The sequence below is a fragment of the Hemicordylus capensis genome, chromosome 1 (assembly GCF_027244095.1).
Source record: "Hemicordylus capensis ecotype Gifberg chromosome 1, rHemCap1.1.pri, whole genome shotgun sequence".
In the NCBI taxonomy this organism is placed as follows: Eukaryota; Metazoa; Chordata; class Lepidosauria; order Squamata; family Cordylidae; genus Hemicordylus; species Hemicordylus capensis.
In genome coordinates, this window is record NC_069657.1 from 20,502,999 (window position 1) to 20,528,758 (window position 25,760).

The following is a 25,760-nucleotide window of genomic DNA, read 5'->3' on the forward strand; positions in this document are numbered from 1 at the left end:
GATCAGTACATTCCAGCAAGCAGGAAACTTAATAATTGCCATCCAGTCTTGTCCTATTCCTTATCTAAGGCATTCTTGATATAGAGGGTTCTATATCCAATTGCTAAATTAAATGCTCAAATAGTAATCTCCACTGCTCATGTGGTTGGCCAAGGTGAATATTTTCCTTCCTACCAAACTGATTCTTTGCAGCAGCCATCATTTTGCGAACTACTGCAGCAATAATAAAAGCACTACTTACTTCAGGTATAAACCACTAGGTACTACTGCTGTGCAATTTCCTGAGCAAGCTCTGCTGAACTGCACTGAAAATGTACAGCAACGGTGCTTGGTGGGTTATGCCTGTGGACTAGCACATAATCGGCACCCTACTGAAATGGATATGTTTTGTAAGCCAGTCAGTAGCCTATTAGCCTCTCTCTATCCAGCTGGCCAAATTCTGAAAACTTGTAGTGGCAAGGCTTCAGGGCTTTGCCCATTCCAGTGCCACCTGCTGACTGAGATACTTCATTGCATTTGGATAAGTGGGAATTCCATGCTCCACTTTCGAGAGAGGCCTAGGGAAGGTTTCTGCATGCTGCAACAGAAGCTCCTCTGTTGAGGAGCTTAATAAAATCATTCTGCACACAAAGGGTATAAATTCACATACACCCTGTACAATAAGAAAATTTGCTAGTCACTTGACAGAAGATGCTGACCAGTATCCATTTAATACCCTTTTATCCAACAAGTATAAAGACCAGACACATAAATACCAGCTGCTTTCATTACTTTGCACACATCTTACCTCTGATTATTGGAAAGTCGACAAACCATTGTCTCCGACTTTTCGGATGTCCCTGCAGTTACTAAGAATGTAGCACCTTGGCGATCAGGGTGGGGAGAAGAAAGAAAAAGGTGTGTTTAAGATGCCGAGAACTTATAATTAAAATCACTTTGAAAGACCTTGTCCTAAACCTGTCTTGCTGCATGCAGCTATAAATTAATGGCTTATTAAGCTCTTTCAGACTTATTTTAGTTAAGTGGGAAAGCAGCAATGCCATAGCCCCTCATAAATTTAAGTTTGTTCCATTAAGAGGGAAAAATGCTGTAGTAGACCAATACTCACCCTTGAGCCTCAGAGCTGGACAGAGTTAGTAACCAGTGACTGCAGGAGGTGCTGCTGTCCATTACACTTGTCATCAGCTTTGCATTCAACTTAGAGTAATCCAAAAAGTTACTGGGAGCAACAGTGAAAACCATTCTGCAACTTTTTGCAGAGCGGACACCACTCTAGTATGATACAAAGATGTCAATAAAGACTGGCAATGGTACTTGACTTGGCAAAATAAGTGTGGAAGCTATCCAAGATAGCAGCCCAATATCTCCCATTTGCCATGTCTAATAAGCAAGACACATGATCTGTCATACACTGTAGTTCCATGATCCACTTAACCAACTGCTATATGTGGGAGCAAAGAAAAATTCAAAGTACAATACGTATTTTTAATTGCTAAATAATGCTGGAGGAGGAAGATGCAGGGCTATAAATAACAAAAAGAAGGTTTTTGTTTTTCACACACAACTCCAGAAAGGTCCAAACACATTCAACTAAATCTCAAATACAACAAGCAATACTGGAAAATTCCTTTCAAGGTCTAGGAGAGTTGAATAGCACAGAAACACAAGAACTCTGAAAAGAAAAACTGAAGCTATACACCAATAGTTAAACTATTCAGACAATTCTGTGCACAATGCCATAGTTACTCAAACTTTTTCAAGGGAGTGTATACATTTTTCAGATAAGATACCAGCAGGGCATTTATTTCTGCTGCCACAGTTAGGCACCAAAGTGATCCTCTCTTTAGTGCCCAGTTTCAACTTCAACCATATTAGCTTTCCATCAAATACGTGACTTGTACTCTTCTGATCCCAAACTATTGTCATCTGGGTTTAATCATCTTTCCAGTTACACCATTAGCTCCACTGAAGAGAAGACATGCTGGCCTGAAGCCACTTACATTTCATCCAGCCAGCCAGCCAGAAGAATCAAGGGGTTTCTGGCTAAGTTGTTCTAAGGAAATATTATGCCTTTTTAAAAATGCAAATGCTGCCTTCTAGAAAACAATTGCAGTGTTCTCCATGCACAAGAAGAAGTCCTTTGTTCTGTTTATAGCAAACATGTAACACATTTAGATTAAATGTATACAAATTGGATTATTTTCAGAATTTAATAGAGCTCTTAAACGCCATTGATTTTGGCAAAAGTTGTTATTTTCCATCAAATTGTCTGTTGCAAACACTGGAGACCCAGTGTTTAAGACAAACCCCAGCACTTTGACTTCAATTTCAGTTTGCAAAGATTTGATATAGAACTCCAAAGTAAAATTATCTTTTGCCCACCAACAATAATGAACATCTGGTTTACAGAACCCACTTACCATTCATAAGCACTTTGAGTTGCTTATCATAGAACTCTGTTTCTTTCTGAGAAATGAGAGCACATTCTGCACACTGGCGCACTGGGTCCACAAAGCACATACGAGGCAGAGGCACTTTCTTGCTGCAGCATTTGTCACAGAAGCACTTTCCACACCTCCTGCAGTGGTGCTGGGGTGGGGTCGGGAAAAGAAAAAGAAAAATTGTTTCCACAAAGTCATCACTTTGTGATGAGAACTGATGGTTCCAGCACATGACCGTTAGAAACAGCTGAAACACAGGCAAAACATATACAGCAAGGGGTATATAAAGAAAGGAAGGATTGTGCTGCTGAATCGGCATCGACTCCTGGTGACCACAGAGCCATGTGGTCTTAGAATACAGGAGTGGTTCACCATCCCCTTCCTCCCGTGCAGTACAAGATGAAGCCTTTGCCGTTTTCACTGAAGAGAGCATCTGCCTCCAGCACTTTCCTATATCGCTGCTGCCCAATATAGGTGACTACAAATATATATTTACTAGGCACAGTCTGGGAAGCGCAATGGCAGGGATTTAAACTAACAGCCTCTTGCTCCCTAGGCAAGTTGCTTCCCCGCTGTGCCACCGCAGCTGATAAGGGGTATGTTTGATTGTTTATTTGTTATGTGATTGTTTAATCGCTTTTTATGATGTTTTAATTGTTAATTGTTGTTTTATACTGTTCTATAATTTTTGTTTTAATTGTTAACTGATTTTAATGGTTTTGTTTTAATTGTAAACTGCCCTGAGCCATTTTGGAAGGGTGGTATAAAAATTGAATGAATGAACGAATGAATAAATAAATAAATATTATATTATTAATGAATAAATAAATAGGGGAAAATATTGAGAGGCTTAGTTTAAAAATGTCACAGAGTTCCAATGACTGCCGAAATGAAAATTCTGGGAAAATGTATTTTTAATCCACAAACACACCCTTGACACACACTCAGGCTTTGCAAGTTATGATGCTCTTCTCTACATCCTATAGAAATCCAGTGATCGGATAAGCTTCTTAGATACTGGAAGTGATGGTATAGCCACAGTAAAACTGTTCCCCTTCATTTTAGGTCTCCCGCTTTCCAATGAAGCTTTTAAGATCTCAATCTGTGAAGCTGTTTTGAAAACCACCCTAGAAATGCTAAATGGCAGTATAAAAATCTAATAACTACTAAATTTAAGTTTGATATTTTGTGCTGGAGGTTAAAAAAGGTGTGCTTAAGTTCTGTGCTCCTCCCACTTCTTGCACTTAGAATTTCCAAGGAGTTCCTATGACCCATTAGTTTGCAGAAGAGGTTCTATTAATTGCAGTACAGAAATTCTTAAGCAGTTTGCCGTTTAGCTCATTTTCCATTCCACTCAAATAAATAAGCAAAGCACTGTTTCAATGCAAGGAGTCTTGCTTTCACTTCTTAGAATCATAGCACCACAGAGCTGAACGAAGCCTCAATCATCAGTCCCAACTTCCCCCAGCAGAAGCAGGAATCCTAACTACACTTTCCTTTGTCAAACGAAGCATCCTCATCCTAAGTGATGGACACAGAAGGCCTAACCCACACTTTGTGTTAACAATCTCTTAAGAAATTGGTAAAAGCTATGCTTGTAGGATGTGCATGAACCGTCGGTCAGACAGTTCAGCGGTTGGAGTTACCCTCCAGGAGCAGCAAGTGAGCCCTTACCACCACCCTGCCACCCTGCATAAAACCAGAAGCGCCTGACACGCGTACGCACGCAAATCTGGCACTTCTGCTTTTATGCTGACCAGGGCAGCAAGGAGGTATGCAGCAGCCCCATGCCAGTGGTTTTGGCACCAGCGAGGGAAACGCAGCTGGGGGGGGGGAGCACCCTCCCTGCTTCTTAGAAGGCAGCACCCCTCCGCCACTGGACCAGTCCAAATGCTGGACCTCTGAACAGTCCAGCGGCCCAGAAAAAGACTGCCAAACTGGTTCATGCACATCCCTACAGGGTTGCACAGCACAATCTTACAAGCCTCACATCTTACAAGCAATCTTACAAGCCTCAAGGGAAGAACAGAGACCATCAGCAAGTGTTACAATGCACATGCTAGGGAGTGTTCCAGCCGCAACTGGATGTGGCAAGTTTTACAGCCAGCCCAAAAGAGAGACGAGACAGAGGATGAGACAAAGATTTTAAAAAATGAGGTGCGCCAACCTTGTAAGATGTGCAGTTGTGAAATAAATTGACAGTGGCTGTGACCAAAAGCAAGAGGTCATGCATTCATTCGGTGTTTTCAATACAATTTTCACTAGAATAGCTATACATCCAAGTGTACAAGTCACATTCAAGTTAAACAGGTCTGTATCAGTAACTATAAGTGGGGCCAGAACTCAGTGGTCAAGCATTTGCTTTGCATGCAAGTTCCAGGTTCAATCCCTGGCAGCATTTCCAGGCAGGGCTGAGAAAAACCCCTGCCTAAAACATTGGAAAGTCACTGCCAGTCAGTGTAGACATTACTGAGCTGGATGGACCAGTAGTCTGACTCAATACAATATATTTCCTTTGTTCCTAATTCAGTAATATATATCTCAAAAATGCCCGGAGTTCTGATTCACACAGATAACTCTCTGGATCATAGCCAGCAAGCTTGCCAAGGATATTTCAGTTCCCCCAGGGACAAAATTTAGTATTTCAGAGTACATTTTGCTTTCATCCTCCTACCTTTCTGGTTATGAAGTCAAACTTTATATTGCACTGCATGCATCTGGGACACTAGAAGAAAATAATGCAAGAGAATAATGAAAATTCTTGACAGTCTGGAAAGTATGCCATGTGCTACAGGATATAACCTTCTCTTCAGATAATTCACTAGCGTAATTTATACATTTGTCTCCAAACTATAATATTCCAATCTCTGTAGAAAAGCATGTACACATCAATACACCCTGCTAAGGAGACTGTGTGATGAAAAAATGGCTTAGCAGAGAATCTAAAGCAACTGCATGTTCTATTTCAAGGACAATAACTATGTTCCAGGTAAAGAATTGCTCTCTTGGGGCACATCTGAATTAAAACTGTAAAGCTATTTGAAATCAGTGTAATGGTTATGACTTCTTCCAAAGAACTCTAGGAACTGTTCTTTGTCAGCCTGCTGAAAAGTCATTCATCCACCCCAAACCGTTTCTTCATGAATTTCTTAAAAGACAGTTCACATAATATTTTCCACAACAGTGCCTGAAGGATGGTTTTGCCATGAAATAGTCCACAAAGCAGCAAGTAAATACTGGAGAGTGGGAAAGAAAGTATGTGGGGGGTGGGGAGAGAGGCTGAGGTACTAAGGAACCTGAACTAAGAGACAGTGGTAGAGGAAGAGGAGAATTAATTGGAATTGGTAGAAAATATTCCCCTACTTTATAACTCTAACTCAAACCTTTGCAGAAGAGTTAATACAGATCACAGCAAATAACTGTAGAGAGTAAGAGAGAGATGTCCGAGACTTTTTGTTGGAATGCTATCCACAGAGGGAGAATGCAGAGTGGGAAGCAAGTGTTATATTTTACTGGTTTCTTAGCCAAAAGGATGCCACTATCTGCATACATTATGGCAGGCCTGGACAAATTTTCTTTGGATCTCAAAACCAGTCCAAAAATCTAGGAACCAGACAATGGGCACTTGACAAAACTACCAGTTGAGGGGGTGGGGGTAAAGGGGCTTTTCTTTATTCCCTTTACAAGTAACATACTTGGAACAGAAACAGGGCTGCTTGGGATAAACAGAGATTCTATTAAATCTCTCTGCCTCTGATTATCCTAGTCTAGGTAACTTGGCTCCCTGGCACCAGGAATATGGCAAGCCCTGAATTATGGAGAACATATAGACCTAGAGTTTTCCAGCAGAGGCTTCCCTGGACACAAAGCATCCTAACTGGCTCCTCCCTGCTTTGGTCCTGGGACATTAAAATATCTCTAGCCCCAGGAAGCACCATCCAAGCAACCATCATTCCTCACTACCAACAGAAAGTGCCTTAAGCACATTAGCATCTGGCTCCTCCCTGCTTTGGCTCCTGGGAGGATGTTAACAGCAGTAGTATTTTAAAATGTTGTAAGATCAGAGGGTGAGGACTTGTTACTCTCATATTTTAATGAATCAGAGCAGTGTTCAAGAATTCTAGACTCTTATAGAACTACAGTTACTTGGTTGGAGCTATAAAAGGTAAGCTGGAAACTGATTGAAGTCTTTAGTGTAGACTAAGAATGCTGAAACTACTATCAATCTAATTCCTGCCCATAATTCCCAGAAGGTTGGAGGAAGCTCTCTGCTTGAGCAAGTTCACTGACTGTTCTTCTGATCTTCCTAAATTTGAAGTCTGATCTTCCTAAATTTGTTTTTGTTTGGGTGGGGGAGGGGGGACAAGAGAGAGAAGGGGGCATGGATGGCAAGGCTTGGAGAGAAAGGGTGCATTTTATACCAGCTTGGTGCAAAAGGGGGCATGGTAAGGTGATATGCCTTTGTTTCTTTTGCAAAGCCAACATCCACTGGAATTAGAACTGGTATTGTTGAATTGAAATATATTTAAATAAGCAGGATATTTCATCATACATCAACCACAGGAGAAAGAGTCAGAGCTTAGGCAAGAGCAGCAAATCATTAACGGAAACTTCCTCTGCTCACCAAGAAGTTGCACTCACGCAAGGACTCCTTGTGTGAGCAGAACTTTCATTCCATGAGTGGAAAGAGCTTCCATTGAGAAGACACCACTCTACTAAAGGTCGAGTTGCCACTCAATGTATTTCTCATCCCAGTTCCCCGCCCCCGCATATCTCAGTTCCCCTTTCCCCCCTGTAAAGGATCCAAACAGAATCAGAATTTGATAATGCAGACTCATAATATTTACAGTTGCATGCAAATTATTTGCCAGTCGCACACAATAACTGCATGATACCAGAACTACCACCTTCCCTAGTACTCCAACTCCTCAATACAGCCAGTCAGCAATTCTAAACACCCAAAAGTAAGCCCTATTGAGCACAGTTTTTTTAAAATTTTATTTATCTATCTATTAAATTTTTATACCACCTAACCTAGATGGCTCTAGGTAGTTCACAAATATAAAAACAATTTTGACCAGGTTTAGTCATACATAATGTTGCATATCACAAATTTATATTTTAAAACACTGTTATTTTTTTAAAAAATAGTTCTTGATAGCATGATACCAATTCAAAATGTAGTCAGTCCTCAGAAGGAAATGGTAGCAGTGCCATGTTATAAACTGCCATGAACTGAAAACCTAATGAAATGACTTCCATTCAAAATTCTGTTAGAACACATTTTTTATTTTTAAAATTTCCAAAATGTTCTATTTAGCTGGATTATGTGTAGAATCACTGGGGGGAAAGGGATTGTTTGATTTGTTGGAGTTACTTCTGTATAAGCATGCAGAGGACTGTACTGTAATAAGATTTTTTAATACATTATTTTGAAAAATGATTCTATTCGGTAGCATAACTACATGTCAATTCAAAACACAAAAAGGAAATGGAACTGAATCTTCTGGTTTCTCTGATTTTGACAGAGCCCAAGCTGCCTTTCCAATATGCTGCTCAAAAGATAAACAGCAGAAAGGGCACTGACTTCCAGAGTGGGTTCAGCTTGACCCACATTACTTCAAACACATTTCATCAACCATGTCAGCCAATTAGGAGAATCCAGGCTTGTCCATGATCTAAGCATGCTCTAAGGAGAGGGGAGCTGGTCTTATGATAGCAAGCATGACTTGTCCTTAGCTAAGCAGGGTCTGCCCTGGTTGCATATGAATGGGAGACTTGATAGGAATATAGGAAGCTGCCATATACTGAGTCAGACCATTGGTCTATCTAGCTCAGTATCGTCTTCACAGACTGGCAGTGGCTTCTCCAAGGTTGCAGGCAGGAGTCTCTCTCAGCCCTACCCTGGAGATGGTGCCAGGGAGGGAGCTTGAAACCTTCTGCTCTTCCCAGAGTGGCTTCATCCCCTGAGGGGAATATCTTGCAGTGCTCACACATCAAGTCTCCCATTCATATGCAACCAGAGCAGATGCTGCTTAGCTATGGGGACAAGTCATGCTTGCTACCACAAGACCAGCTCTCCTCTCTGATGTGTGAGCACTGTGAGATATTCCCCTCAGGGGGGTGGAGCTGTTCTGGGAAGAGCAGAAGGTTCCACGTTTCCTCCCTGGCATCTCCAAGATAGGGCTGAGAGAGACTCCTGCCTGCAACCTTGGAGAAGCTGCTCCCAGTCTGTGTGGACAATACTGAGCTAGACAGACCAATGGTTTGACTCTGTATATGGCAGCTTCCTATGTTCCATAACTGCTGTGGAAGCATTATGTACAGAAACATTATTTTAGAGCTATGTGTGAGCCTTCTTCTGGCCCTGCATGCTGCACATGGTTACAATGCCATTACCAAGAGCCACATGCTGCCTCCATACTGATGCATCCCATAGCCCTGCCTCCCACCCCCTTCACATACAGCGTTTGTATGTAGAGAGACCTGGGGAGACATCGAGAATGCTGGACAAATGCTGTACACATGAAGACAGCAGGACTGCAGAGCGCACTTGCTGGCGTGTTCCTGTAGGTGCTCTAACACTGTACAACACAGATAGTTACTTAATACCTGAAGAGGGATACAATCAATGTATTTGGCACAGGAGATGCCACATTCATCCTTTAGGACAGGGATTTCCAACCAGGGGGTTCACAAAACCCGGGTGCTACTTTAAAGACTCCTGGGGATGGGTACGTGAAGCGCAGGGCCAGATTAAAGGAAGGCACAGGTGACATACACCCTGGCCCTCTACATTTATTTATCTAGAATATTTGTATCCCGCCCCTACAGTGCAACACTGCTTCGAGCATCTCAAAGAAAATACAACATAAAATAAATAAAAGTTAAAAAGACCCAAAGACCTACCAGAAACAGACAATGGATAAAAATGAAAATGTCTCTCTAGAAAGATGGGTCTTCAAGTTTTGTTGTTGTTTTTAAACAACAACATAAGAAAGGATGTACTTGAGTTGAAGCTTTTAAAAAAGGTTACAATTCCTCTTTTATAGGACAACTCATTTAAACAAATGCACACACCAAACATGTTGAAAAGGTAGGGAATATGCAGGGAATCATGAGATGAAATCCACCTATAATCTCTTTCTGAAACGTTCTCCTTAATGATTATTTATTTATTTAAAATATTTATGTGCCCATACACTACTGCTTGGGGTGGCTCACAACATTAATAAAACAGAGACAGTCACTGTTTCCTCTAAGGCGTGCACATGTGCTCACAAGTTTTCTGATGTCCGCTCAATTAATTTTAGATCCTGCTCAGGTTGAATTAGGAAGGCCTCACTTTGAATGCATGTGCACATACAGTGCCTTGACACTGCAGCCCAGAACAAAACTCATTCCACAGAGAGATGAAAAAAATTAGAGGGACCACTGGATACAACGTAAAATTAAAATGTAAAACTAATAAAGTTAAACAAGTTAAGTTAAAATATCAGGCAAAAACCACATTTAAAATTACAATTTTAAAGAAGTTTCAAATTAAAAAGTTATTTAAAAAGCTAAAATCTGAGAACTATAAAAACTAAAGAACCTACCAGATAGCAGCAGATAAAACATTTTAAAGCCTCTTTTAAAAGACGTGTTTTTAAAAAACACAGAGGGAGGGAACGTGGCTGAGCTCTTCGGGGAGGGCGTTCCAAAGCTGAGGGGCCACAACCGAAAAGGCCCTGTCTCTGGTCACCGCCAACTGGACCTCTGTTAGTGGCGGGGCGATGAGTAGAGCTTGAGATGGCAAGTAGAGGGCCTGGCAGGTTCATATGGGTGAATGTGGGTCTGACAGGCACCCCAGCCCCAAGACGTGTAAAGCTTTAAAGGTCAAGACCAGCACCTTGAATCTAGCCTGGAAGCAGACTGGTAACCAATGAAGCTGCTGCAGGATGGGTGTGACACTCATGAAGCGACTAGCCATGAGCAGCTTTGCAGCAGCATTCTGAACCAGCTGAAGCTTCCGAACCATCTTCAAGGGCAGCCCCACACAAAGCACATTACAGTAGTCCAAACTGGATTAACGTAAGTGACTGAGGACAAGTCCGACTTCTCCAAGTAGGGAACTGCTGGCATACCAGCCGTAGCTGGTAAAAAGCACCTCTGCACACTGCCACCACCTATGTTGCCAAGGACAGCGTCGGGTCCAGAAACACTCCCAAGCTGTATAATTTGTCTTTTGAAGGCATTGAAAGACTATGACTAGAATACCAGACTATTCTAGTATTATGAATATTTGAACTATTATGAATTTTGAACGCACAGGCAAGCAGTGTTCCCTCTAAGGCATGCACATGTGTGTGCCCTCACACATTTTTAAATGTCTGCTCAGTTAATTTTAGATCCCACTCAGGTTGATTCAGGAAGGCCCCACTCTGGATGCACTTATCCACACATTGCCTTGATACTACCACCCAGAACAAAACTCATTCCGCACAGAGATGAAAAAAATTAGAACACACACTGCAGGCAAGTAACAGTTCAGAGAACTAGCATTATACTATCTCACAGGCAACCTGTCAACAGAGTACCACTGTGCAACACATTCATGTTTGAGAAGAAGCCACAAAGGACACTGATTCATCAGATTCTGCGCTTCTATGCATATAGTGCAAGTACACTTGCACTCATAGTTTGCTGGTTTGCTTCAGCAGTTAAGATACCTCACTAATGTATTGGCCACAGTTCAGTGAAGAACAGACAGAGGTGGCAATGCAGACAGTACAGAAGTGAAATACTATACTGTTTTAGTTACTGCTTGAGAATGAACTGCTGTTTAAGAGCAGAATTATGAATGAATCATATATTATCTCCTGGTGGCTGTGTGGGGAAAGTGTTAGTAGAAATCTACATCTAAGCAAGTTCCTAGTTAGTAACTCACTAAAGTTTAACCAAGATCAGGAAATATGGTAACAACAATCTAACCCAAGGGAATAACCCAGCAGCACCTTGTGGGGGCAGGCGGGGACAGTCTCTGAGAACAGTGCACAAAACTGGTGTGGTCCATGTCCCCAACTCAGACTGCACTTCCTGGTTCTTTTTAGTGAAAGCCAGTATCTCAGTGAAAAAAAAACCCATATCATGTGATGAGCCTATTTACGTGTTTCATAAAGTCCACCTTCCCAGCAATTGTCCTGCAATTGTCCTGTCCCTTTGTTATGAGAGTGGCTTCCCTTATTGTGTGCATATAGTCTGCAGTTTTATGAAGTCAGTACAAGTTTGCATTCAACCACTTCAGGCAAAAGATAGGATATACCGCATTTAAAGGCTCCTCAGTTTAAAAAAAGATAGATAACCCTCCCTGCAAATAAGAGTGGTCAGATCAGGTTCTAGCACAACTCTTTCTGCATGCTGTGCTTGTCTTCAACTTGGTAGATTTTCTTTTCTTTTCAGAGGACACCATTCGGGAAAGTGATCCCCCACTTGTAGTATACTCCACTACTTCATTCGAAGATCCTGGACCAGGTCCTTATTTCCAGCCTGGGTGGGGAAGCAGGGCTGGTTTTCAGTTATGAGAGACCCTTAGCTATCACATGCTCATTAAGCAACACCACAAAGGGGGCTGGGAAAGTGACAACTGCAAGACACAGCCACCAGTGTCTGCCCCCAATTGCTTGCCAATCCTTAGGAAGTCTATCTGTTCACCTCTTCTTCCCTCGGCAGTTTTGTGGGGAAGTCTGGGGTCACTGGGCCCAATCCCCACCACTGCTGCACTACCAGAGAGGGTGAAGCGAGTAGGCAGCAGCCGTCGCTTGGGTACTCTCTCATTCTCTCTCGGCAGCAGAATGGGGCCCAATCCTGCCCACTGTGCCACCCAAGGGTGCATGGGGGAATCAGCCATCAGGAACAGCCACATCCTCCTCTTGTTGGCTCACTCTCTTCTTCTGGCTGGTGCTCAATTTTATTTATTTATTTGATTTATATACCACCCTTCCAAAAATGGCTCAGGGCGGTTTACATCAATGGCAGAACCAGCAACAAAAATTGAGGGGGAGCACAGAAGGGACAAAGTAAATGCATGGGTGAGTAATATATCCCACATATTAGGTTTCCAAAACAGAAATGGTGTGCAGTGGGTGAAGACACTTTTCAAGGGGGCACTTGTGCCCCCCCCAAAAATCTGGAGCCGGTGCTGCAGATCTCTAATCTTCACACCTTGAAGAAGGCAAGTCAGCAAGCAGAGATGTTCTGGGCTGCAACCCTCACCTCTTTTATGGGGGAGCAAAAAACAGCTGCCCCAGGGGCATAGCTAGGGGAGAAGGGGCTGTGTTCACCCCTCTCCCTGGCAGCCCCTCAGAGTGAGGGAGATAAGGAAGAAAATAGGGGGGGTGGCACTGGGGGCCTCGGTCCTTTGAACCTATCCCCTCAATTCTAGCTACACCCCTGAGCTGCCCCCCTACCCTCTGTGGTGCCCTCCCTAAGTGTGTGTGTGTGGGGGGGGAAGCGAGGTGCATTATCACACAAGACCACCTGCTGCCACCCACCTAAAGAGGGGCTCACCCACGCCACCTCCCAGGGGCGGCAGCAGCTGCAGCCCACACTACCCATGGAAGGTGGTGCCTGACCCCAGGCTGACCCTGGAGAGCGGAGGCTGCCAATATACTGTGCCTGTGTGGAGCAGAGGTGCACCTAGGTAATTTTGGAGGCTGGACCTAAAGGCCTTTGGAGCCCCCCCCCCCGCTCCCCTGCAAATTAAGCATCATCATCCTCCACCCAGGACAAACTAAAGAGGATTTGGGGGGCCCCAGGGGCTGGGGAGAACCTGGACTTCGGCCCCGGAGTCCAGGGGTAAGAACGCCTCTGGGGTGGAGGATATGCGGGGGAGAGGCGAGGCGGAGGGGGGCATGGGCTCCGAGGCGAAGCGGACCCCCGTCTCAAGGCGGGGAGCTTCAGGGACACCAAGGAGGGCGAGGGAGGCGCTTTTCCGCCCCAGTTGCGGCACTGCTGCTACCGCCCGTTACCTCCTTGTCGGGCACCCACGGCGGCTCCTCGAGGTCAAAGGGGCTCCGCGCGGCCCGGCTTTCGGGCACCATGCGGAGCCCGCTGGGCGAGCGGACCAACTTCTTGCCGTCGCAGCCCGACATTTTCGCCGCCTCCGAGGCGGCCGCCACCAGCACAGCCAGCCAGCCACCCCACGGCGACCAGCCCCGCCCCAGCCACTAACCCACCACAGCTGGCCAATCCGGGACGCCCTCGCCTAAAAACGGACGTCCCCGACAGCCAATGGAAGGCGAGAAGCTGTGCGCTGTTGGGGCGGGAGGAGGCGGTGGCTGTTGTTTTTTCCTGCCCCCGAAAGGGGCTGGGCTGGGCGGAGCCTCCGGAAAGTGAAAGGAGGGCAGAGGCGGGGGGAAGGGGAAGAAACGCACAGTACGCGTGCGCCACAGGGTCACAGCGGGCTTGGAAGGCGAGCAATGGAACATTCTCGTTGGCAATCTGGGATTAGGGCGGGGCGGGCGTCGCCCCTGCAATCTGATTGGCTGTGAGATCGCTTACACGCCCCGGGATTGGCTAATGCCTTGCGCGGGTCTAGATGACTTCTGGTCAAAGTTTAACTTAGTTGCGGTTGGCTCTCGTTACTTCTCAGAGATACATTCTGATCCTTTCTTTTCTTCTTCTTTTTATCTTTGCTTTACCGTATGCACATGAGCTACGCGTGATTGAAGCCTTTGGAACGCGGGGCGTTCCTTAAGTACAGAGAAGGATCAGTCGCGGCGAGCAAGATTTCCTCTGGTGGAACTTTGGTATGGCGGCTTCTGATTGGCTGTCACGTTTTGAGAACCCGTTTTGACGTTCCTGATTGGTGAGTGGTTTTGGCTGCGATCCTACATTTCTTGGCGTGTGCGCGTTTAGGAATATGGGAATCTCTGCCTTCTAGAGAGAATGGTAGACCTCTTTGGACTTTATTACTCAGTATTGTCTACTCTGGCAGCAGTTCTCCTGGAGCTTTTCCCAGCCTTAACTAGAGAGATGATAGGCATTGAATCTAGAACTTAACAGCGGCTGTAAGTTATGTAATACAGCCCCACATTACTCAAAAGTAAGCCCCATTCATTTCAATAGGACTGACATCCAAGTGTGTTTTAAGATTGTAGATCTACTTAAATGAGCGCCGGTACCTATGATTTTTTTACTTGGAGATGAGTCCCATTGAGATTAGTAGTGTTTATGAGTAAAGATTGTTAGACTCATTGTTATAAGTATGTAGCTGTTTGCTGCTTATGCTGTGGCGGCATCATTTCAAGGGATTGCAATCTTGCTTATACTAAACACTGTTGATACGTTGATAAGCCGTATACGTGGCTTCAATTAGGAAGACATTTAGGAGAATGTAAGTGAGTCAGTGAACTTGCTTCCCAATAAGTGCTATTGTATTTAGCTGAATCCAGGTCTTGATTTTTTTTCCAAGTTCTTTGATGTTAGAGATTGGAGGATCATCTTAAATCCAGTGTGGTGTTCATTTTGGGTAGATACAGGTATAATCTGTATCTAACCTCTATTTTTTAAATGGGCCATTTTAAATTCAGGGTCATCTTCTATTTGGGTAAATACGGGTAGTAGGATTGTGCTTTAGGTCCGGTCCTTATTTGCAGTAATCAGTAATATACTGTGTTAAATCAATTATAAAGATCAGAAAAAATAAGGCAACACCTTTTAGACTAACTGATATTTTAATGCACAAGCTTTTGTGCATTAGTGGTTCTTCCCCTCTCAGGCACTGTATTTTTTTACTGTATTTTTGATTTTATGATGTATTTTAATTATGTTTTATATTGGTTTTATTGTAACCTGCTCTGCAACCTTTGGGTATAGGGTGGGTTGGAAATGTAAATAAATAAGCTTTTGTGGGTTATGCGTTCTGCAGGGGATGCTTGGAACGAGAAATAGCAGAACAAAAACTTGTAGTAAAACCTGATTGTGTCAATCTTGCTTTGAATAGGGAAAATGGTTTTTGTATACATTTTAGAGAAACATAGTCTGTAATTGCTTCCTTTTGTTACCTGTTATGTCTAATACCATTAATATATTGTAGCTAGATCTTTAAATGTAAATAAAATCTTTGCTCTTCACCTGCCTGTAACTAACCACCCTTGCTTTCACCCTGCATCTAAGGAAGTGGGTTATAACTTCTCAGTTAGTCTCAAAAGTGCTGCCTTATTCTTTTTCTTATAAATCACAAAAGGCAAAATATCAGAAGTGAGGCTGGGAATGTGACTTGTCCTAAGCTGGAGTTTGTCTTGCTTGTGCAAACAAGGAGCTTCAGATTTGGCATGCATTCCCACAATAAATCCCCTGCTAACTTGGCAAAGAGGCACAGTTAAAAACATGGTGATTCTCTTTATTTAGCAGGGGGAGAGTAACTGGCCCTATCCACTTGCAGCACAGTACTTCCAGTGACTGTTGCTGGTGTCTATCTGATGTTTCTTTTTAGATTGTGAGCCCTTTGGGAACAGGGAGCCATCTTGTTTATTTTTTATTTCTCTGTGTAAACTGCCCTGAGGCATTTTTGGAAGGACGGTATAGAAATCGATTAAATAAATAAATAAAATAAAATAAATAAACAGACATGTGATGGACGGAGGCTGCATCAATGGGAACTGGTTGCAATTTCTGCTGCAAAGGGAAACAACCCTACTGGGAACAAAGGTTTTGCTTTAAAATAACAATAAATTGTATACATACCCTTTTTCTCAGGCCCAATGACAATGTCCCAAAATAGTGAGCAAGCTTTTTGTTGTAGTTGGCCCTAACAAAAGGTATTGCATTCCTGTTGTCTCCTGATTTCTCTCCCTCTCTCTCTCTCTCTCTCTCTCTTTCATTCTGACACACACACACCCTGAACTGGATACCTGCCCTTCTTGTCTGTCTAAAAGGGTTTTGTAGGTGGGTTGCTAGAAATGGGTATTTTTTAAAGTATGGCGTAAGAGGCATGCAGCTATGCAACTTATTCAGACGTGTTCAGTGGAACTTACTTCCAAATATTTACTACTTGTACACATGCATAGGATTGCAGCCTTGAAGAGAAATGGGGTGGTAACATTCAGGTCAGGGTGTGAGGCTGACAAGGATAGTTGTCCCCTCGCTTTCCAGTACTATCTTAATCTGAACTATCGCTCGAATTCATATTTCCTCCCCTTATCTACATTTGCTATGTCCATCCTGTTACAGGAAATCACCAGTATTTGCCAAAACATGGACTGGGATCAGCTTGACATGAACCCCAGAGTGATTGCAGCTGTTAAGAGAGGTAATTTATCTCTCTGTATATCCCTATTTTCATATTTGCACATCACACCATCACTGTCTTAACATTACTTTTTATCTCTGTGTTTGGCTTGAGCAGGGCTGCACAATTTTGGCCACCGAGCTGTTGTTGGACTGCAAATCCCATCATGCCCAGCCTCAGTGGTCAGAGATGAAGGGAGTGGAAGTCCAACAACATCTGGAGGGCAAATTTGTGCAGAGGGAATTGTCCTCTGGCTCCATGGCTGGGTAGGCAGCTATTAATCTCTCGTAGGTGCTCATTTACCTGTTCAACCCAATCCTATCCATGCTTATTCAGAAATGTCCCACTGATTTTAAAAGGACTTACTCCCAGGTAGCTTGGTAGCTCCAGCCAATGAATTTCAAAGGGTTTAGGCACACCTAACAAAACTCTGAACAAGATCAGACAACTGCAACACAATCGTATGCATATTTCCTCGACAGTCACTTCTGCTGTGTTCACTGAGGTTTGCTCCCAAGTAAGTAAGTATGTCCCATGTGAACTGAGCAAAGAGGCACCTTTTTAAAAGTGGTGATTCTCTTTATTTAGCAGGGGGAGAGTAACTGGCCCTATCCATATCCAGCACAGCATCCCCTCCAGGGATTGTTGCTGGTGTCTATCTTATGTTTCTTTTTCAGATTGTCCTTTTGGGGACAGGGAGCCATTTTATCTTATCTTATCTTAGTCAACCACTTTAGGAATTTTTGTTGAAAAGTTATATAAAAATATTGATTGTATTCATAAGTGTACACAGAATTGTGCTGTTCATCAACCAGTTCAGGGATTCCTCATCTTGAGCTCCCCAGATGTTGGAACTCCCACCATCCCCAGCCAAAAAGGCCAAAGGACCCAAGGTGGGGAGGGACCCCTCAACTAACTAATGCATTAGAAGAAGATCTGCATCTGTCTAAAAGTAAATGCAGCTGCTTTCTTTTGGTATAGCAACTGAGGATCCAAAACATTACTATGTTTTCAAGGCCAGCTTCAAACCTTTTTGTTTTCCAAAGCCTTTGACATTTATTTTATTTATTTAACATATCTTTATACCGGCCACTACCAAAGACTCCAGGCGGTTTGGTATCTGGTGTCAAAGATTTGAAATATGTGGCTGTGTTCAGTTTTTCAGGTGTTGGCAGCAGTGTTCCCTCTAAGAGAGATTCCCAGTTGTTTTTGACTGCAAATCCCAGAACCCCCAGCTGCAATGACTTTTGCTTGCGGATTATGGGAGTTGTAGTCAACAGCATCTGGGAATCTCTGTTAGAGGGAACACTGGTTGGCAGTGATTTGAGGCTCTTGTCACTTTGAATTGCTCCATAGTTGCTTGAGTTATATTTGCGTCTTTATTTTATGTATAGGACACCTCTGAGACACTGCTAGGGTTGGAAGGCAGGATATAAATATTTTAAATGAAATATAGTCTGTCTCGAAGATCTGCATTCTCCTACTATTGTTTTTCACGTGAACAAAAATAAATATATCTACTCCCTCTTCTCATTTCAGCTAACATAAAATCAGTCAAAGAGATTTTGCATTTTTCGGGAGCAGATTTGCAAAGGCTGACTCTGCTATCCAGTACAGATGTACAGTACCTGCTGGAAACAGTCTCTGGTGCATTGAGAGAAAAAACTGTCTTCACAGGTAATTGTACTGCTGTTGCTGCTGTTTTTTGTTCTTTAAAAATGCACCTCACTCTGTTAGCTTGTACTGTAGTATGTAAGGCGGGGGGTGGGGGGGGATGTGTGTTTCCAGAGTATTGTGATAAGACCTTATCACCCACTCAGTAGGGATGTGCACAAACCGGTTTGGAGGCCCTTTTATGGGCCTCCAAATCGGTTTAAATGTCTGGCGGTTTGGCCAGTTCGAAGGTGGGGAGGTGCTATCTTTAAGGATGGGGGAGGGCACTCTTATCCTTCCTGCCAAGTTTCCCCTGCCGGCGCTGTCTTTTGGAACGGTCTGGCAGGGTGGAAGTGTAACCTCCCAGCTGCCCCAGTGCCTCCTTGGACCAAAAGTGCCCGGTGCATGTGTGCACACTGTATGTGCATGCACGTAAGCACATGCATCGGGCACTTCTGGTCAGAGGAGACACCGGGGCAGCAAAGAGGTTACGCTGCTGCCACACCAGACCATTCTGAAAGACAGCACCAGCAAGGGAACTGTGGCGAGAGGGGTAAGAGCACCCTCCCCGATGCTTAAATATCTCCCCCCGACCTTCGAACTACTAGCACCAGTCCCATGCACACCACTACCACTCAGTTACCCTGAAATGAGCAATTGAATTTGTTTTGATTTGGTTTAGAATGCTGTATTTGTTCTGATTTTTATCTCCTTGCTGGCCAACGGCTGTAATAAAATTGACTGACTGAATGCCTGAAGAAGAGCCAGTCTTGCAGCAGTGAGCATGAATTGTCCCCTTTGCTAAGCAGGGTTCACCCTAGTTTGCTTTTGCATGGGAGACTACATGTGCCAGCACTGTAAGGGGATGGGGCCACTCTGAGAAGAGCACTTATTTCAGAAAATACCTTCTTAGTTATGAACTCTGCTACCTATTAAGATAATTAAAGGAGGTTCATCTGAGGGTATTGCCAGTTTGTCTGGTGGCGACTCAGAGGAGAGCCTTCACTATAGTTGCCCCGGGGCTGTGGAACACACTTCCTGTTGAAATTAAGGCTGCTTCATCCCTGATAGCTTTTAGGAAACCACTGAAGACACAACTGTTCAGCCAGACTTTGAGCTGTCTCTTGGTTTTAAGTGAATTCTGTATGTCTTGAGTTTTGTTTAAATTTTTGGCTGTTTTTACTTGTTAGCCACATTGAAACTTTTGTAGTAGGTGGTATACAATGTGTTTAAATAAATGAATAAATATATTTTACATGTATATTCCACTCTTCCTCCAAGGTGCCCAGAGCAGCATACATGTTTGTGTTTATCCTCACAATAACCTTGTGAAATAGTTTAAGCTGAAGGATAACTGGCTGGCCCAGGGTTACCCAGTGAGTTTCAGGGCTGAATGTGGATTTGAATTTGGGTCTCCCCGGTCTGCTACACCACCTTGTGAATGCTGCCTGCTATAAGATATCCCCCTTAGAGGATGGGGCCATAGCTCAGTGATAGAGCATCTGCTTTGCATGTAGAAGGTCCGAGGTTCAATCCCTGGTGTCTCCAGGTAGGGTTGGGAAGGACTGTCTGAAATCTTGGGGAGGTGCTACCAGTCAGTGTAGACAATTCTGAACTACATAGACCAGTGGTCTGACTCAGTGTAAAGTAGCTTCCAATGTTTACGTTTGCCTATACAGTGATTTTTTGTCTTCTAAATTGCTCCTTTAGCACTTCAGCTATTCCAAGACAAAAACCACAGCACTTCCCAACGCCAGAAGCTAAGTCTGGGCTGCCCAGTTCTAGATAGTTTGCTTCAAGGTGGCATTCCTCTTACGGGTATTACTGAAATAGCTGGGGAGAGCTCAGCTGGGAAGACCCAAATCGGTTTGCAGCTGTGTCTTTCGGTGCAACATCTGTACAAATATGGTGGATTAGAATCCGGTAAGGAAGATTGCCAGTGAGTATGCTTGGTAGGTTTGAACCTTGATATCTGTAAGAGATGTGAGGTAGTGCATATGCTGTGCTGAAAAGCCTATGCCCAGATAACTCAAATTCTGCACTAAGAAAAGCAAAGTTCTACAACTGGCATGTATTCAAAATTGCTTCTTTTGCCCTTTCAGCCCTTTCAAAACTCTTTGCATAACTGACTCTGGTTCTGCTTACCATTGGGAAGAGAGAGGTGCTATTTAAAATCTGTTCTGGAAATCTTGCACATTTTATTTTTCAGATCTGCCTGGCATCTTCTACATGTTTCTAAATAGAAAGGTTGCAAATATGCTTTGCTGTTTTCTTCTCTCTTAAACCGCCTCCCTCCCCGGGATTCTCTGGAAGCTGTGTTTTATTATTATTTTACTTTAACGTACAGGTTGCGTATCCCTTATCCAGACTGCTTGAGACCAGAAGTGTTTTGTATTTTGGATTTTTCCAGATTTTGGAATATTTGCATAATAAGATATCTTGGGCATGGGATCCAGAGCACCAAAACAGATGCCAACAGAGCAGGCGCCAAACTGAGCAGGGAGTGGAGGAGGGGTGCTATCCCTTTTCCCTCTAGCGCCGAGAACATCAAAAACATTAAAAAGCGTCACAATAAAGACAGAGCTGCAACTAGAGAGAATTACAGACAAAACCCCTGTCACTAACAGCCTTCTGAAATAAGTAAGATTTGACTGCATGTTTAAAAGTAGCAAAATTGGGAATCTGCGAGTGAGCTGAAGCGTTTTGTTTTTTGTTTTTGTTATGGCATGGTGTCCGGATTTTGGAGCATTTTGGATGTCCGGATAAGGGATACTCAACCTGTATTGATATACAGCCCCAAACTCTTGTCTCTGGGTGGTTTACAGAAAACAGCACAAATTAAAACAAAATTTCAGTATTCCGTACCGCGTTCTGTGTTTAACAGTGCTCTCATTGGATTACAGCCTGCATGTACTCCTGAGCTTAGTGCCCCAATAATATTTAAGCTCATTCATATCTTAAGGACAGTTCTTAAACTCAAACACAACTTTCTGACTTAATTAAGTATATTTATAGGCTGTATTTCAACAAAAAGGTTCTCGAAGTGGCTTATGGGCGGGGGGGTGGGGTGGGAATACTAAGAAGATGGTTTGCAATATAGAGAGAAACACAAGGATGATAACAGCAACAACCACTAGAAGGGATGTTGTACTATGCTGAATAGGAACAGTTGCTTCCTCGCTGTTAAATAGAAAAGTTAACTGCCACTTTGAAAGGTGCCTCTTTCTCCAGTCAGCAGGAGTGGCTGCAGATGGTGTTTGTACTTATAACACCAAACTATGATTTGACATAGCACATCAGTGGCTACTGCAACCTAGCTATCAAAGGATCCCTTTCGTGGAACAAGCCACACCTTTTGTGAAGTTGCTCTGCAATTTGACCATGAAAACCAGCTGGCTGGTTGTGAGCTGGCTGTATTGTGAGCTGGCTGCATTCAGACAGTATGCCTGGCTATTGTTGTGCATTACAAAGCTTTGGGCTCGTGAGCTCCCTCCTTACCTTTCCTCTGTGCTTGTGGAGAGGAAGCTTGAAAATCCCTATTCTGGCTTGCCACAAGCCACGGCTTGCTGTTTTGTCCAAACACAGTAAACTATGTCTTGCACAAACCATGGTTTTCCTGCAGAACAATATCCCAGACCAAGGCCAAGCCCTTAGTTTGGAATCCTGGTTTTCCAGGCTCATTCAAAATGGCAAACTCTAGTTTCCCATAATGCTGCTACCGTGTTTCCCCGAAAATAAGACAGTGTCTTATATTAATTTTAGCCCCCCAAAATGCACTAGGGCAATTAGCGGTACATCAGAAATTACTGCTAGGTCTTACTTTCGGGGTAGGTCTTACTTTTGGGGAAACAGGGTATCCGATGCTTTTAGTCTCCTCCCTTTGTGTTCAGGGAAGGGGAGAAGGGAGTGTGTGATAATGAATATGACAAATATTTATATACCACTTTTCAACCAAAGTTGCCACAGCAGTTTACATACAGAAATTAATTAATCCTAATCTGTTTGTGTTTGTAGCACCAAACCATGATTTGTTTTGTCTTTTTTGCAGCCACTGACTGTGATGAGACGACTGTAATTCCAGAAGTTCGTTCTCTCTCTCTCTTTCCCCCTTAATTAAAGGTGCTGTTTACATTTGCACAGAAGATGTTTTCCCAAATAAACGCCTACAGCAGCTGATTGAGCAGCAGTCCAACCTTAGAGCTGACGTTCCTCACAATGTTGTGCAAAAAATAAAATTTGGAAATAGTATCTTTGTCGAGCATGCTGCCGATCTTGTAAGTAGCTGAGCAACTCATTGGTGGGTTACTGGGAAACAAATTCAATTTGTACAAACGTAAATAGATGGCGGGCAGGAGTTTTGCAGTGGGAGAAAAGGCGGTACATAAATCAAAATGGTAATTATTGGTGCTGAGAACCCAGCATCCTAATGTTGACTGATTTGTTGCCATAGATACCATACTGCAGCAAATGTCAGTGGGAAAGGTCAGGGGAGCTTTACAAAATATCAAATTAGCCTTTTCCTAAATTTCACTGAAATTACTGTGATGTATAAAAGGCTTTGATATATACAGAACTTTTGATAGTGTGCTAAATATGACCGAAACCATGAAACAGTCCTTGCCCAGGGGGCTTGCACTCCATTTAACATAACAAGCTGGAAGTGTCCTCTATCTGGCTAATGTTTGTACATTAGATACAGAGCAAATCAATGGAACCATGGTTTGTTAAAAGCGGCAAGGATTATGCATGGTGTGGAGAGACTGGACAGAGATGAGTTTGTTTTTTTCATAGGAAGAGGCCTTAAATGGAGTCAGACCATCAGTCCATCTAGTTTAGTACTGTCTACACCAGGGATTCTCAACATTGGGTCCCCAGATGTTATTGGACTTCAACTCCCATAATCCCAAGCCCCAGTGGCCTTTGGTTGGGGATTATGGGAGTTGAAGTCCAACAACATCTGGAGACCCAAGGTTGAAAACCCCTGGTCTACACAGACTGGCAGTGACTCTCCAAGGTTTCAGACAGGAGACTTTCTTATAAAATCTTATATGCTACCAAAGAATCTACACTCAGAACACTTCAGAAACAACAAAACCCAGTACCCCATGGGTTAGCAACCTCTTTGCCCTAGACCACCACTCACTCTGGGCCACCCCAGCACCCCACAAGTGGCTTTAAGGTTTTTCTCCATAGGGAAGAATGTTGGTTTCAGCAGCCCCATAACTGCACTTGGGGGGTGCTGGGGTGGCCCAGAGCGAGGGTGCCAACCACCTCCATGGGTTGCTAACCCATGGGGTACTGGGTTTTGTTGTTTCTGAAGTGTTCTGAGTGTAGATTCTTTGGTAGCATATAAGATTTTCAATGACAAACTATGAATCCACTCGCATTGCTAACCTTAAAGACACATAAACTTCAAAAATCACTTAAAAACCAGCCCTTTGCCCAATTCCTTTCAAATAATTCTGATAGCTACCTGGCCCCCCTTGGGCACTACCACCCACCACACTCCACTCTAGGACACCCCTTTCTCCCCGACGTGAAGCTATACATTTGCTGCAATCCTCATTATTCTCTATGAGGAATTCCAAAATAATTTTAAAATTCACCAATAATCAGAGGAGTGTCTGATTGCCTTGGAACTTTGTGGATAGTAGGCACCCCTGGTTGTCTACCACCTACCCCACTTTTGTGCCCCTAGGTGCTCCACAATAGGGGATATGGGCTGGTTCGGGTCCTATTATACCCTATGAGAAAAATAATTAAAAATATTTCAAATATTCATAAAAAATCATAGAGGTGTCTGATTGCTTCGGGGTTTGCATGGTTGTTGGAGTCCCATTATATCCTATGAGAAAAAATAGATTTTTTTTTTCAAAAATTCATAAATTGTACGAGTGTCCGATTGCTTTGGGGTGTGGGTGGCAGGTACTCCTAGGTGCCAGCTACCATCCTACCAATTTTTAGGTGTCTGAATCAGTTCAAACTGGTTCTAATTCGAACCGAACCAGGGGGAGGTTCGATCAAAACCGAACCACCCCCTCCTGTTTCGAGCCTGGTTCGAATTCTAACCGAACCGAACCGGGCAAACCGGTTTTGTGCACATCCCTAATAGACCAATGGTCTGACTTAGTATATGGCAGCTTCCTATATTCCTATGTTCTTATGTACTACTACTGTATCCTGTTATACTACTTTTAATTACATTTTATTTTTATTTTGTTTATTTATTTAACTAACTAACTAACATATTTATATACCGCCCAAAATGCAAGTCTCTGGGCAGTTTACAACAATACAATAAAAACAACAAATAAAAAGGTTAAAACATTACAACGATTTAAAATTCAAAATGACGTTAAAACTATTAAAAACCATCAGACTATTAAAACAGTATCTAATTACTGGTCTTGATGGCTGTAGGCCACTCCAGAGGCAGGATGCCTCTGAATACCAGTTGCAGGGGAGCAATAATAATAAGAGTCAGCGTGGTGTAGTGGTTAGAGTGCTGGACTAGGACCAGGGAGACCTGAGTTCAAATCCCCATTCAGCCATGATACTGCTGGGTGACTCTGGGCCAGTCACTTCTCTCTCAGCCTAACCTACTTCACAGGGTGGTTGTGAAGAGAAACCTAGGTATGTAGTACACCGCTCTGGGCTCCTTGGAGGAAGAGTGGGATATAAAATGTAAAAATAGTGAGAGAGTGGTTATGCCTTTGTCTCCTGCTGGGGGGCATCCTGGGGGCATCTGGTGGGCCACTGTGGGAAACAGGATGCTGGACTGGAGGGCACTTGGCCCATCCAGCAGGGCTGTTCTTATGTGCACAGAGCCTGCATGCTCCACACTCCATTTTTGTCATCTCCTTGGCACAGAGCTATAACACAAGAATCCTGGTTAGTTACATGGGAATGTAGGAAACTGCCTTCTACTGAGTCAGACCATTGGTCCATCTAGCTCAGTACTGTCTCAGGATTGCACAACTCAAATGCCCTGGTGGGCCAGAACCATCCACAACTTGGTGTGCAGGGGCCAAGGTTGAACATTTAGAACATGATTACATTAAAATTAAAAAATATTATTAGCTACTTGTGGATCTACTCCCCCTGGCAATGGACCCATAGTTTTAACCAAGGATAGTGGCCAGAGAATAGGTCCCATCCCTGCTTAATCAGTGGGGCCCCTAGGGTGCATGCCAGCCCCAAACAAATGCCAAGTCCTCTCCTCTCCCTAAGTTGTTGTTGCTTTCAGGCTGCAATCTAGGCTTGCTTAGATGGGAGTAAGCCTCACTGGGCACACCATGGAGCATATGTCTGAGAAAGCATGCACAGGATGGCACTATAAGGCCGTTTCCAGCTCCTGTGTTGCTGCAGGATACCTGGGGGCCAGTAAAATAGTC

The 25,760-nt window shown here is 43.5% G+C and overlaps 2 protein-coding genes across 7 annotated transcripts in view; one reads left to right on the top strand and one right to left on the bottom strand.

Annotated features, from left to right (window-relative positions):
• The window catches only part of ZFYVE21 (zinc finger FYVE-type containing 21), a 34,296-nt gene extending 20,645 nt beyond the window's left edge, over nucleotides 1-13,651 (bottom strand). For both annotated transcript variants that reach the window (XM_053282697.1, XM_053282689.1), the window contains exons 1-4: nucleotides 13,451-13,651; nucleotides 5,116-5,166; nucleotides 2,421-2,589; nucleotides 788-863 (exon numbers count right to left, since the gene is read on the bottom strand). In XM_053282697.1, coding sequence (XP_053138672.1) covers nucleotides 788-863; nucleotides 2,421-2,589; nucleotides 5,116-5,166; nucleotides 13,451-13,573 — 419 coding nt within the window. In that variant the 5' untranslated portion in view covers nucleotides 13,574-13,651. The remainder of the gene's footprint in view (nucleotides 1-787; nucleotides 864-2,420; nucleotides 2,590-5,115; nucleotides 5,167-13,450) is intronic.
• A 187-nt stretch (nucleotides 13,652-13,838) lies between these two features.
• The window catches only part of XRCC3 (X-ray repair cross complementing 3), a 40,664-nt gene continuing 28,742 nt past the window's right edge, over nucleotides 13,839-25,760 (top strand). For 2 of the 5 annotated variants that reach the window (XM_053282677.1, XM_053282647.1), the window contains exons 1-5: nucleotides 14,294-14,372; nucleotides 16,656-16,734; nucleotides 18,253-18,390; nucleotides 20,077-20,289; nucleotides 22,486-22,640. In XM_053282677.1, coding sequence (XP_053138652.1) covers nucleotides 14,370-14,372; nucleotides 16,656-16,734; nucleotides 18,253-18,390; nucleotides 20,077-20,289; nucleotides 22,486-22,640 — 588 coding nt within the window. In that variant the 5' untranslated portion in view covers nucleotides 14,294-14,369. The other 3 variants (XM_053282654.1, XM_053282660.1, XM_053282669.1) reach the window with 3 other exon arrangements.